The sequence below is a fragment of the Oculina patagonica genome, chromosome 1, assembly GCF_052425735.1.
Source record: "Oculina patagonica isolate OP01 chromosome 1, crgOcupat, whole genome shotgun sequence".
Lineage (NCBI taxonomy): Eukaryota > Metazoa > Cnidaria > Anthozoa > Scleractinia > Oculinidae > Oculina > Oculina patagonica.
The window spans coordinates 6,790,568-6,805,385 of record NC_135758.1 but is presented as its reverse complement, the minus strand read 5'-3'; the positions used below and the strand labels follow the sequence as shown (position 1 = coordinate 6,805,385).

The 14,818-nt window shown below is 39.0% G+C and overlaps 2 protein-coding genes across 2 annotated transcripts; both read left to right on the top strand.

The window, feature by feature from the left end:
- Nucleotides 1-342: 342 nt before the first annotated feature.
- Nucleotides 343-2,512, top strand: LOC144653890 (uncharacterized). The gene is made up of 2 exons (XM_078514020.1): nucleotides 343-428; nucleotides 1,841-2,512. Exons 1-2 carry the CDS (start codon nucleotides 356-358, stop codon nucleotides 2,221-2,223), a joined length of 456 nt encoding a protein of 151 aa, XP_078370146.1. The 5' UTR covers nucleotides 343-355; the 3' UTR covers nucleotides 2,224-2,512.
- Nucleotides 2,513-6,423: 3,911 nt separating this feature from the next.
- On the top strand, nucleotides 6,424-11,777 carry LOC144636326 (neuropeptide FF receptor 2-like). Its single transcript, XM_078495514.1, has 3 exons — nucleotides 6,424-6,915; nucleotides 8,056-8,667; nucleotides 10,516-11,777. Exon 3 carries the CDS (start codon nucleotides 10,605-10,607, stop codon nucleotides 11,775-11,777), a length of 1,173 nt encoding a protein of 390 aa, XP_078351640.1. The 5' UTR covers nucleotides 6,424-6,915; nucleotides 8,056-8,667; nucleotides 10,516-10,604.
- Nucleotides 11,778-14,818: the final 3,041 nt, after the last annotated feature.

The window sequence follows — 14,818 nt, the reverse complement described above, 5'->3', positions numbered from 1 at the left end:
GTTCGTTCGTTCGTTCGTTTACTAATTCATCTGTTTGGTTGTTCCATGGCTTGCTCGTTCGCTCGTTTGTGCATTTATATATTTGTCCGGTTTGTTCGTTCCATTCTTTTTAATTTTACTATACTGTTTACTACCCCGGGTTTACTAGTATTTAAAGTCCAGTCTTATCTCTTAGTCACCCTTAGGTTCCCGCGTCGACGTCTTTTTGACGACGTCTCAAAATCACCTTCTATAACGACTAATATCACCTTCCAAATACCTAACAGATTGAGCGCGCGCAGGATCAATAAACTAGATAATTAGACTTTACGACGCACGTTGATTGTGACGTGAATACCTAATTGTCGGCATTGTAATGGTAGTAACCAAAATGCAACTTCCGAACAAGTATCTGTTTTTATTTTGCTTCGCAGCGTTCATTTTAACAGGTAAGAAAAACAACTTGCATTGATCTACATTTGCAACAAGCCTGGTTATATAGTTCTATATACAACATAGGATTGTAAAGATTGTTTTCCCAAGCTATGAAAGCTAATAATATTAAAGGGGACATTGGGGCTTTCGGTTTTACCCATGCATTTGCCAATATTTTATGCGGTATTTCGGTGATTTTAATTATGAGCTGCGGTGTTGCGGTTATCTCAAAACAGGCTTGATGCGTATCAGGCTTAGCGTTCTGGTCAACGATAGTCGGTAAAAGTTTTACCCTTCACGTTTAATTTTTTTTTCAACTATATTCGGGTTTCTGGGCGTTACGGAAACAAACTGAAACAGTCCTATTCTATGGCACGAGTTAACATGTAACGTGATAGTAAATGTTTCTTGTTAACCTACAATTTCGTTGTTTTTGCAATCAAATAAAAGTTGTCTCATTGCTTTCCCTGTCCCGCCGCTCGCTTTTACCTCATTTCTTGCCCCCGCAACTAAGAAACCGCAGGCCAACTATGAAATTGCGTTTTTTGTCCATTTTTGTGCGGTGTTGCAGTATTTGCCGAATTTGTTTTGCTATATTGTGGTGTTCGGCGCCCCTCAATGTCCCCCTTTATTAAGTTACGGCAATACCAATACGAAGTTATATTATAAGAATTTTCAAGTCAAAGCAAACTGCACCGCAATCAAGCAACGCAGACAGAAACACGTCAGGACTCATGAGGTAAAATAGCTAGCGGTCAATGAGAATGTAAGCTCTTCCTTTAAAAATAAGTTTCGAAAATAACAGTACCTAAAAGAAGCAACCCTCCAAAAACTGTCCAAAAGTTAAGGGTTGTTGTTATATCCCAAACGAGACGACTCTCGTAAGGTAATGCTAAAGAAGCGACCTGAAGAGTATATTGACGGAATAGCTACGGAAACAAACTTTCACCTTGACGAACCACTTGGCCCGAACACAGAATAAATGATAATGATGATGATAATGAATTTATATAGGGCATTTTCATAATTATGTATATATTCAAATGCACTGTACACATACGGTAATTTACTACACAAAGGCCAGACCACAACACCGGGAGCTTCGTGTCCTACTCTTTGCGAATGGTGTGTGGCTTCTTTAACGTCCCCTGTTATAAGACTGAAGATACAGGAGACGGGATGTACGGTTTATCGTCCTTTTCCGAGAAGACTAGAATGTCTAACCAATTGCAGATTTAATTACAAAGGCAGCACAATTTCATCAGTTATTTTAAGACCCTGAGCGTTGGTCCGGTCTGGGGTTCGAACCTTCGACCTCCCGCACAGCAGTCTGGCGCTCAACCAACTGAGCTTACCAGCCGGCAATTCATCTTTAAATTAACATTTCCTTAATTGTTCACTACTGTTCAATGAATTTCTTCACCAGGCTCCACTCTGCGCTGCCACATGTGTCCTCCCCATGAAAGAACAGACCTGTCAGCTTGTATCGCTCACTCGCCCCAGGAATGCAAGCATTACGAGAACGCCTGCTTCTTTGAATACAGAGGAAGAATAAAGAACATGGGCTGTGGTCGCGACTGGCACAAACCAGCGGGTTGTCATGGGAACACATGCATCAAGTGGTGTCATAGTGATATGTGTAACAAAGAACTTATAAAGCATTCGCCATTTAGAAATGAACTTGGCGAAGAAGTTTCCAAAGAAGACTCGGAAAACTGGTTTACATCGCTGTTTGGCGGAAGTACAATGACCGTGTCTTCTCCATTTTACTCTCTTTTTATAATTAGCGTTGCTATAATGCTAGTCTGATAAAAAAAAACCTCTACATTCTTTCATAGAAGTGTCCACGTGATATTATGATTCTGTTATGAATTATTTGATTCAAAATTAGAGGAAAGAAAGTTGTGCAACGACGTTGAGTTAACTTCAATTGACTTCTTTTCACTCTTATTTAAGAGGGCGTCTTTCTTAGAAACACCCACACAATTTCGCGTAAAAATAATTTTGCCTGAAACTCTGTCAACTGAAAGACTTTACCGAGGTAAGAACTAAAACAGATTTGGTTTGATTTGAAATGATATTCTGGCCGCGTTAGAAGCCATAAAATATTTTCCCTTGTCAGCCCCCGTCACAACGTCTCGAAAATTGAAAAATAGGCACTTTTCGTAACACTGTAAAATATTTCTTTCGCATCATCTAGCCGCAAATTTTATATCAACTTGCTCATAAACCTTTCTAGTTTTCCAAGAAAGTCACAATTTGCCTCTCAATTCTCCTGAAAAGGCAAAATGGAGCGTAATATGACCACTACTAATCGCCTTCGAGCGAAGGCTGTAAATTGGCTTCGATTTAGAGGCTATTTTTTTAAATTTTGGGACCAACCTAATACTTCTAGCCTATACAGCCGACTAGAGTAGTCGTTAATCTGCAAATATGTGCAAAATCCCATGTACGTTTTCAATATTTCAAAAGTTGTGACCGTTTTTATCAGCACATGTACCAGCATTTTCGATTTTTTCGCCTATATTGAAATCGAACTCTCTCGAGCAGATTTTGACACACATGCAGCCTACCTGCTTCTCATCTCGGTTTATGTCCAACGTTAGACGGTTAACAATCCCCAGATTGCTAAATCCCATAATAACTCCAGCAAATTGGTAGGTATTGCCTTCAAAACTTGAGCACCACGGCATCTATCGAGTCCCTTGTTGGCGAGCGAAAGCCTGAATCCAAGGCTACATTTCGCACTAAATAGCTCATTGAACACCGTTTCAGAGCCGTTTTTCTTCAAGAATCAGTCAAAAGACACTCCGAGACTGGTATTCAGAGAACATAGCCGCGATTTGAGGTCTGAATTCCGAAGAAACATCACCATTTACAGTGTACATATCGACAATATCGACACTGTGTGATGCTGCTTCCGCAGAGGTCCGCATAAATGGAGAGACCGCTGATCGCTTGTGCCAACAAGGCAATGTCACTATAATTTTTTTAAATCAAAATTTGGAAAGCATGCGCAATTTCGAGTTTTAAATAAATCAATCCTATACAAACAGGATGGGCCCTAAGCAAACCGAGGAGCAACTTTAGAATTTCGCAGGCACGGTTTACACTAGGAGAAAGAACTTGGCGAAAGGCGGACCCTTCACCATAGGCGTACAGGCCGGGGGGGGGGGGGGCAGGGGGGGCTGCAGCACCCTCAAATTTTGGGCAACTCAGATTTTTTGGGCAGCAAGAGAAATTTGGGCAAAGCCAGTTTTTAAAGAAGTTTTTTTTTTCGAAGAGATAGATATTTTCTATTTTAAGGGGATCATTTGTTGATATACATATTTGTAATTATTTTACTGTTGGGCACTGTACTGCAAATATCTGTCACAGTTAAACACCTGATATAGAAAGCTTCTCTGCGTTACTAAATTTTATAAAATCGACGGAGACATTCTGGAAGCCGAGCAGAAAATGTGCGCGAGCTTTCGTCGTGTGCGCGGATTAGGCTACATGACTGTTTCAGAAATGCAAGAGAATGATCCATTTGATAAGTTTTCAGAGTTTCCTTACGTTCTTCATATCCGTGAGTGATACCTGCTACATCGTGTTCTGCAGAACGATCATTCAGTGCGTTGCGCAGATTGAAAACTTACCTCCGCAGCATGTGATGGGGCGACAACGTGTCAGTATGGCCAATTAAAAAATAAAAACAAAACAAGTGTTTCTCGTCCCCGCCCGCTTCATTTTTTGGGGCCGCCTCTCTTTTTTATTTTTGGAAAAGTTAGAACGAACAAAAACCAACAATGTTTACTTTCACTTTGTACGGAGTAAGACATGGCTTTTGTCTGCGTTTAATACAAACTAAGGCCCAAAACTATAAATCCTTGTTACACTACTACCAGACAAGTTCTGGTAGACGAGGTTAATAGAGAAATCAACGTGTCGCATCCCATCTGCTACGACACGTATGACCTCTGTGAACGTTACCACAGCAACACGCTTCAAAAATTCAATGTGGTCATGCTGAAAGCCATCTGTAGCCACTTTGAGATTCATGTAAAATCAAAAGAAAAAAAAAGCAACTTCTGATAGACAAGGGGACGGATATGATTCGTGAATGTAAATGTGTTTCTGACTAAACCATGTTAAACATCCCGTAAGAGTAACAGACAGTCGTTGAGTAGTCTTGGCTCCATGCCTTGACATAGCTGTGCTTTTATTACATTAAGTCCTCTCATCCCTCTCATCAAAAGGCAGGCAGGCTAAGAATACTACATCCTATAAGTGGTTTTCACTGTCACGCCGCCAAAAGTAAAACCAAAACTATTAAGTAAAAAAGAATATTACAGGTTGTAGAAAACTGCTATATAAACTACCGTTACTTGTCCAAGTCTCAGATCTGCATGTACATTATTCTGTACTCTAGTTATCCGTCAAATTGTTTCACGCAAATTTGAAGAGCACAGACATGTGATCTGGCATTAAATTCTGCTACAAATCCGATCACCCTCACGAAAAAGTAAACATTCAAATAAACTCTTCCCGCAAAACCTCAACGCTCAAGTGTTCAGAGTATTAAAAATGGCGGCCATCTTAGGTCTTGTGTGGCGTGAACTCCGAAATTCAAAATGCTATATCTTACAGTCGGCCGGACTCCAGATCGAACTGTCCGCGGTTCGATCCCTGGTCAGCGTTGCTGTATTGTGTTCTTTAGCAAGTCAATTTTCTCTCATAGCGCCTCTAACCACCCGGGTGTATAAATGGTTACCGGCGAAATAATTCTGGGGAGGAGGGGGGTGGGGGGGGGGGGGAACTGCGATGGAGTAGAAAAATTCTTAGCCGCTTAATGCTATCGAAACCGGGATAAGCTGTGACAGTATGGGCCGTTTGGCTCGAGGCTTCGCTTTTAAAATATATTTATTTATAGGATTGATTTATTTAAAACTCGAAATTGCGCATGCTTTCCAAATTTTGATTTTAAAAAATTATAGTGACATTGCCTTGTTGGCACAAGCGATCAGCGGTCTCTCCATTTATGCGGACCTCTGCGAAAGCAGCATCACACAGTATCGATATTGTCGATATGTACGCTGTAAATGGTGATGTTTCTTCGGAATTCAGACCTCAAATCGCGGCTATGTTCTCTGAATACCAGTCTCGGAGTGTCTTTTGACTGATTCTTGAAGAAAAACAGCTCTGAAACGGTGTTCAATGGGCTATTTAGTGCGAAATGTAGCCTTGGATTCAGGCTTTCGCTCGCCAACAAGGGACTCGATAGATGCCGTGGTGCTCAAGTTTGAAGGCAATACCTACCAATTTGCTGGAGTTATTATGGGATTTAGCAATCTGGGGATTGTTAACCGTCTAACGTTGGACATAAACCGAGATGAGAAGCAGGTAGGCTGCATGTGTGTCAAAATCTGCTCGAGAGAGTTCGATTTCAATATAGGCGAAAAAATCGAAAATGCTGGTACATGTGCTGATAAAAACGGTCACAACTTTTGAAACATTGAAAACGTACATGGGATTTTGCACATATTTGCAGATTAACGACTACTCTAGTCGGCTGTATAGGCTAGAAGTATTAGGTTGGTCCCAAAATTTAAAAAATAGCCTCTAAATCGAAGCCAATTTACAGCCTTCGCTCGAAGGCGATTAGTAGTGGTCATATTACGCTCCATTTTGCCTTTTCAGGAGAATCGAGAGGCAAATTGTGACTTTCTTGGAAAACTAGAAAGGTTTATGAGCAAGTTGATATAAAATTTGCGGCTAGATGATGCGAAAGAAATATTTTATAGTGTTACGAAAAGTGCCTATTTTTCAATTTTCGAGACGTTGTGACGGGGGCTGACAAGGGAAAATATTTTATGGCTCCTAACGCGGCCAGAATATCATTTCAAATCAAACCAAATCTGTTTTAGTTCTTACCTCGGTAATGTCTTTCAGTTGACAGAGTTTCAGGCAAAATTATTTTTTACGCGAAATTGAGTGGGTGTTTCTAAGAAAGACGCCCTCTTAAGTATGGTATGTTAAATTAAAGCGTAGTACTCTTGTTAATTCTCAAAATAATATGACCTGATCATGATACTTCGAAAATAACAAATATAATGGAACAAAACTTGAACAAAGTCGTTTAATGAGTTGAAAATTAAATTGGAAGTTTAGACAATGTTTGGTAATACATGTAGGTGTCAAAAGATTCCACAATTTAAACTGTTTTATTTTGATTTCTAAGCGACTTTTATTGGACAAAATAAATAAAACGGCGTATTCAGTTTCATGATGATATATTTATTCAATGCAATTGGTGCCTCATTGTCTGTACCATTTAGTTATTTCTTTGCAGGAAATCACAATGCTGAGGGTATCTGAAAGTGTTATTTTTCTTTTTCATTTTTACATAACGTTTACCTCATAAGCTTGATTTTTAAAGGTGTCTACAGCTAGATAAACTGCCGCCAAATTTTGTTTGGCTTGTCTCCAACCCCCTTCCGTGGATGCTAAGGCCATGGGGTGAGTGTTTTCGGAAAAGTGCGAAATTCTGTCTTGAGAACAATGCCATTCGATTCCCGACTATTCTTTACAATACGAATAGCTCTCATTGACGTCATTGTTTTGCCCATCATCGCGACCAAAGGTACAAGGCTCTGGAGACGAGCATGAAACAAGACTTGCAATAAAAAAACCTCCATGATCTAAAAATTGTCACTATAATCGTATTATTCGATATTATGGTATTTTACATAGACTTTATTTATACATTGTTTTTTCTTTTCTTTCTGTTATCCATAAAAGTGCCAAAACCTTTTTCACACAATGTTGGAACTATCTCTTAGTTGCAAAGCTATTTCTTGTTAATCTGTTTCAAATTTTAGGTCAGTCAATTTCAGCATAGAGGTCTCCAATCGCAAAATATAGCAATCGCTACTCAAGCAACCTTATCAATATCTTTTTCCCCCCCCCCCCCCTTCACACATGTTCTTTCCTCTCATAGCTTTCCATGCCTCCCCCTACTACGCACGGCGCAATGAGTTGCATGCACCCTATCACTTGTGACGGCGAACAAATTTACTGCGACATTGCCCCGTGTAAATAAAAGGGCAAACATAGTCCGCTTGCTTTCTCTAACCTTCTATTGTATCGTATTTTTCTTTGTTCTAAACCAAAATATGGTGAAAGATTACATGAACGATAAAAGCTGAAAATAATCGAATAAAAAACAAGGCGTAGATAAAAGAGTTTACAATCACGAACGTTTTTGCAAGGTCATTCACACTCGGTTTCAGTTCCTGGACACCTTTCACAGGCAACGAGAATGATAAACAAACAGCTATACCCGCCCGGTGGTATTTTTAAATAAGGTTTTGTTAAAATGTATGTTCGACATAATTTCATCTCAAGAAAAATTAATTCATGTCTAAAGAATAATAACGCTAACAAAAAATTTAAATTAAATGGTACCGCGTCGTTTGAGTAGTAATAGCATGCGAATTTTTTTTTTTTTTTTTAAACCAATTTAATTTAGTTCAAACACACAGCTGCCCGCGTTCTCTCTGAAATATTGACATGCCGCCAACTGGACCAATATATGCGTCTGTTACGTTTCTAAATAAACCACAATCGAATTTAACCGAGCTCGTTTGCTATTTTCAGGGAAGTATCTTACCACCCCACCACCCTCCCATGCTTGCTGAAGTGAGGTGATGTTTTTGCTGTTTTCCTATTCCTGAAGAAACAAGATGGCTATAGCAAGAGAGACAAAAAGAGGTCAGGACTTTTCCCGGCTTTATTCTGTGTAATTTAGAATGTAAACAGTCTAAATTTGCTAGAATAATGAACGATACAATACAGAATAATATCTCCTGTTAGATATCAAAACCTGACAAAAAAATGAAAACTATATATCTTTTTTTTTTCATAAAGGTTAACCGTGTCTCAGTTCACAGACTACTTAGGTGGTTGTGGATATTTTGGCTGCAAAACAATTTGGTGTTAATCCCTTTGTCTCTCATTTCAGGAGGGCAACAGACCAATGGAAGACAAGCTTTTTGTGTCCCGTTTAATGAAATTTAAACAGAACCATCGGCAAGGGTGCAAATTGTGGGGGTGCTACTTTTCCAATAACGCAAATTAAATCCGTCATTTGCATTTTAAGAGGTTTACTTAAGATTACTAGTCTGTCGCTTGTCGATCACTTTTGATCAGGCAGATAAAAGAATCCAACATAAAACATCGTCAGAGATCAAGTAAAGACACCATCAAGCGGTAAGCTGGTATAACGTATTTAAACAACGCAAAATACATCTCCGTTTGTAAGGTACATATAGCCCTTTGTATTGCGGGTTTGCTGTTTCTAGAATATAACAAGTAAAGAACCAGCTTCGTCCTTTCGCCGCTCTGGCGAAATACACACGCCTATAACAAGATTTACTGGAAAAACTAAAAGCCATAATAGCTATTTTCTATAAGGTTGGGTGTGTCATTCGTACTTGTGCTTTGTTCAAAATAACAAATGGTCGAGTTTAACTCTTTAGATGACTGTATGCAAAATAACAATTATTTCGGAAAGCGATTAGACGGTGTATCAAAGTTCATTTGAAAACAATTATTTCCTTGCATCTTCGTCTAGACTTCTACAGGAACTATTAAAATCGGCAGATCATTGTAAAGATTTCAACTGGCAAGAAAATAACTTCTAGGATTCAAAGAAGGCTAATTTAAGTTTGTGATAGATGCTAAAATTACGAAACGTTTTGCTTGTTTGCTGAAGGCAGATTAGCTTTCCAAAGGCCTCCAGATGTATGTAAACAGGAGAAGTTAAGGTCGTTAAGGCACAATAGCAGCCGTTGGGCTGAATACTGAGCGCAAAGCAAAATAAGAGAGATTTAGCTTTGTATTAAAATGATATATATTAACGTCTTCGTGCACATGAATAGCTTCAGCAAATTGAAAGGTATGTTTTCAATGGTTTCTTAATGTGGATTAACCACCACATAATGTGCCACCTTAGTGGTAAATAGAAAGAAAAATGAAATTTCAAATAAAAAAGAGTATTCCTTAAAATGCCTACCTACAAAATTAAACGATAATACTTTATGTCGAAGATCCAGTGCTACTTTCAATTAACTTCTGTTAATGTTTCAAAGGGCGCGCCTACACAAAAAATAATAAATTTCTCTGTTCGCTAATGACAAAGCAACACCCTCAATGAGACAAAACCAAACACGCCGAGAAACAATAATAAGTTGTTATAGTTGACGGCTTCAATTCCTGTCGATAACGTAAACGGGAAAATACAATATTCTTTACTCCTTTATTCCCAAGAGTTGACAGCCTAGTTCCTCTTTACAATCTGTCTATGCACGATTAAGATATTTTGTTACAACTAGCGTAAAACTACAAGTTGTTGTAATTATTGATGAAACATATTTCGGAGTAAGTGTATCTCCAATGGATTATGGTATTTAGGTGTAGAACCTGGGTGCCGGGTTGATTAGAGCTTTAACGCACATCTCTAAATTGCCAGTTTTGTTTCTTTTGTTTCAGAAGCTTAAAGAAGGTTTTTCGATTTCAATTCATGCAATCTCGCAAGATAATTAGCAGAACATCTTGTGCATATGAGCCTGTAGTCACTAAATTATGATTAAAACACTATCATAATACGACCTTTGTTATAAAGGGAAAGTGACAAGAACAGCGGTACACATGGGTAGCGTCTAAGCACCACATAAGGACACAGTGGCCTCTGTGGTAGAACGGCTATAACTCTAAACTAGCTATGGCATATTGCAATTCTTGAGTTTTGAATGGTTAACAGGCAATGGTATATAAGCTCATATACCATTGACCTCAAAGACGGTTTTACCGAAGCCGATGCACGTCAACGAAAACAGCTGGGGAGCTCAAATATTGAAATTCTTTGGGCGTTTTTAATAAAAAATTATTCCACTCGCGCTTGTTGGATATGAGATCGTGTGCCATTTTCTAAGTTCTATTTCATATCATGTCAAGTTACATCAAATCATGTCATGTCAAGTCATATCATGTCTTGTAAAACTGTGAATTAGAATATGAATTTGAATTGTCTCAAAGGCTTTTCTTTTTTATTTCTAGGGGCCTGAGAACAAAAGTGCAAAACCAGTTGCAGAGATCACATTCCTTGATACATGCTACATGCTTCTGATAATTAAAGATCCGAAGCCATGAATGGTACCAGCAATTCGACGGCCACCAACCCGTCGATATATTATTTTATCAAACCAGAAGTGAAAGTAGCACTATACTTCTGCATTTTCTTCCTCGGACTGTTTGGCAATGCCCTCGTGGTCGCAGTTGTGGCGAGAAAGAGGACCACTCGGACTTTCCATGACATCTTCATCCTCAACTTGGCTGTGTCTGATCTCTTAGTTGTCATGATATACTTTCCGTTGTTTTTTGCATACCAACTGGGACAGTTTAAGGCGCCTAAGACATTCTGTATATTGATATGGCCTCTGATTACAGTCGCATATCTCTCTAGCGTGTTTAACATCACGTCCATGGCTGTCCATCGAAGCAGGGTTATAGTGAATCCTTATACATCCGAAATGCGCCGAAGAAGTATTTACATCTGGATCTCAATTATGTGGTTCGTGTCGTTTGTTTGCATTCTGCCAGCGATGGTGTTCGCCGAGGTTTCTCCGGTTAATGGCATGTGCTACGACGCTTGGCCCTCCATAGAAATCCAAAAGGCTTTCAGGCTCTTCATGCTTGTTGTTCAGTATCTCCTTCCACTGACCATCACAGCTGTTGCCTACGTACGTATTGGCATATCAATAAACCAATCAAAAGCCCATAAACGTTCCATGCAGCCCAGAGCACTATCCATAACCAGGCGAAGAGAAAATATGCAAGTCGTCAGAACCATAGCGTCCATTGTGATCATATTTGCTGTCTGCATGTTTCCCAAACATCTTGCTTCCCTTTATTATTACTTTGGAGAAAACAGTCCAAAAAAGGCGATGATCCTGTTTAGAATGCTTCATTTTGCAGAAATTTTTGCCGTTCTCCATAGCTGTCTAAATCCGCTTGTTTACGGTACCGTCATGAAGCCTTTTCGCGCCGAATACATGAGGTACCTCAAGGGCATTTTCTGTTGCCGCTGGAACACACGTTCAGGACGAATTGAGTCTTCACGGGCACACACGACTAACTCAGTTGCCTCGCGATCATCCAGCAACAGAACGGCTCAGTCGCAGTTTGCCATGAGTTCATTAGATGCAACGGAGCTTGCGACTATGTCAGGACCAAAACAAAGTGAGCACGGTATCGTCAACCACACTGTAGCCAACGAACAAGTCCTGCACTCAGTAGTCAATCCTGAAACTCTACTGTAACCTTGTTGTGGAACAATCGCAGGGTTCTAGTCAAACAGAAGTGCAAGTAGTCGCTAGTTGAACTTGCGTACAGATTTGGTTTGGGTGTCCAAACGGACTCGCAAGTTTACTCGCAAGTGTCTGCAAGTCATTTGAACGCGAGTCATTGCAAGTCCACGCACTTGCACGCAAGTCCTGGCCAAACAGAGTCGCAAGTAAACGCGAGTTGTAAACTTGTGTCTTCTTTTGACTCCAAATGGAGAAGCCTTAAGACTCTAAACAACATTATGCCTTAGCTTTAGGAAGACGTTTTGCCCCTTTTCTGACTTTCTTTGCAACTGTTGATGTTGCTACATAACTGTAAAGACTGCAAAAATGATTTTTACTGTAACCTATTTCTCCAGCAGTTCAAATCTATGATTAATTTCCGCATAAACATGGCCAGTCATCATCATCACAAAATGTAATCTGAGAGAAATTGGTATCAAACAATATAAATCTGAGGGAAGCAAAGTTCCCACGCAAAGTGAAAATGTGATAGTCAGGATAAACTCCAAGAGAAATACTGTATCTTGTTTTGTTTTTCACTTTGTTCACTTGAAATTGTGACTCTACTGGAGATATTGTGCTTTGTTACATGCAGTGTAAACCTGATTTCAACAAAGTTACATTGTAAATCTAATAGACCATTGTGTCATGGTGCACACTGTTCCAAAAAGACGTGCATCGATGTTTTTGAACACGCAATAGTCTTGCAAACAAATTAGCCTTAGCTTGTTGAAACTCATTTTAAAGTGTTTAGATTAACAGTGAATCTTGCTTTCTGGCGATTTGGAAGTTGTACTTTTATGGCAGCGTAAGATAACAAAAGAAAACATCGAGATTATAATGATGTTTTTACTAGCAAAGCAGATAAGACAAATGAGTGGTCGGTAGAAATTATTATCCAGTCAAAACAGCGCCGGAAAATTGTCAGCCTAGCATGGCGCGATGAGTTGCCACTGTGTTGCTTAGCAACGCATTGGTGACAAAAACCGTCGGTTGAGATAATCCTCAGTGTTAAGGGATTTCGACCTCAACTTGTATTCAGGCCCCTAACTGGTATTTGGACTTAAGTTCCAAAAATAACTCAGGGCTTTGAATTTGTAAGAATACTTTTATTTGGGTATAATTTTGAGCGAGGGAAAAACTCGGGAGTGTGTTTATATTAGGATGGGTAGCATAGTACAAGAGATAATAAAGAAAGTTCCACTAAAACAAACACTTAAGAGTAGTCTTTTTCTGCTGCTTTATTAAGAAAATACAGTTACAAAATGAAAACACAATTGAAATATAAAAATGCATAATACAGAACCTGTATATCATGGCCATATATTTGCTTGAATACCCAACTGAAGTATTCAATAGTTTTTCCATAAAAAACGGAAAATTAGCGACGATCGACACATTTTTTGATATAATCGGAGTCGGATGAACTTCAGAAAGCCACCGTACCTTTTGATATAAAAATTGGCAATAATTCTCCGGAAATTCAGAGGTTCTCTATAACAGAGTTCTCTATGGTTAAAGTTCGAGACTTTTAAGGCGCTAAATTCGGCGTATTTCAAAGTGATATCTACATCGAACAGCCCAGGTTCGAGAAAATATAAGTACATTATCTGCCCCTTCATTTTCGTCAGCTTTGTTGTTCTGGCTGTTAAATTAGACAGACACTTGGTAATTTATCGAGAGCACTTAACTCAAGGAGTTAAACACTGAAGTATTATGTAAAACTAATGGCCATATACTTGAAGATTAGAGATCTACCAATTACGCCTACGAGTACTGAGCTTCTAGATGTCTGTAGTGAACATTTTTTTCCTCCTCAATTTAAAAACTGAAATGCCTTGAATCGTTTCAACATCAAGGTCCTGATCAATTAAATGACCCTGGTTTTCGATGGATTTAATCTTTGCCCGAAAAGATATACCCATATCTCAGAATTTATTTATATGAACAATCGCGTCGTCAATAGATGTAAGATATTTCCATTATAGTGAGGTGTCGTTCGAAAATCGGATGATTTTTAATTCACGCTGATAAAAACGCTTCCTTCTAGAAATTCTCGTCTTGCCTCACTGTTTTAATCTGTGGAATGATCATTGCCGCTTACAGGCTACTTTTTGTTTTTTATCTCAGTTGTGCTTGCCCTGTACGTGCTTTTATAATTTGCTATAGATATCCTCCCCTAACTTTTGCTCTATTTACTCCAGAGCCTGGTAAGCATTTAATTTAAACACGTACGTGAATTAATGTTGCTGAAACGCCGCCTGGTTAGCTCAGTTGGTAGAGCGCCGAACTGCTGTGCGGGAGGTCGTGGGTTCGAACCCCAGACCGGACCAACACTCAGGGTCTTAAAATAACTGAAGAGAATGTGCAGAATGTCTTCTCGGAAAAGGACGATAAACCGTAGGTCCCGTCTCCTGTATCTTCAGTCTTATAACAGGGGACGTTAAAGAACCCACACACTATTCGCAAAGAGTAGGGCACGAAGTTCCCGGTGTTGTGGTCTGGCCTTTGTGTAGTAAATTACAGAATGTGTACAGTGCATTTGAACATTACATATGAAAAATGCGCTATATAAATTGATTATCATTAAATTGATTATCATTATTATTATCATTGAAAGCCATGCTTAGATACGAATACGTCACGTGTTTTCTTCATACTTTATTTAAATCCTGTAACAAACCCCGGCATTTTTTTTTTTCAATATTAAAAACGCCTCTCTAAAATTTAGCTGCAGCCAAACATTTATTATTTTTCATCTTCACATTGAATAGTTTCACTAATATTGGAGTAGATAACACGAACAAGATGTAAAGGCCCCCAAACTTCGCAGGTTTTCCTTACAAGCATTACTTTTGTTTTACTCTTCTCTGTTTTCTTTCTTTTATTTTGTACGAGACAACCTGATATGTTCGCTATAAGAAGTAGGATTCATTTCCAAATACCGAGTGTTTCTCTAGGGTAATGCAAACAAATCATTTATTCAGTGTTTTTTTTTTTTCATTTCTTGCCGT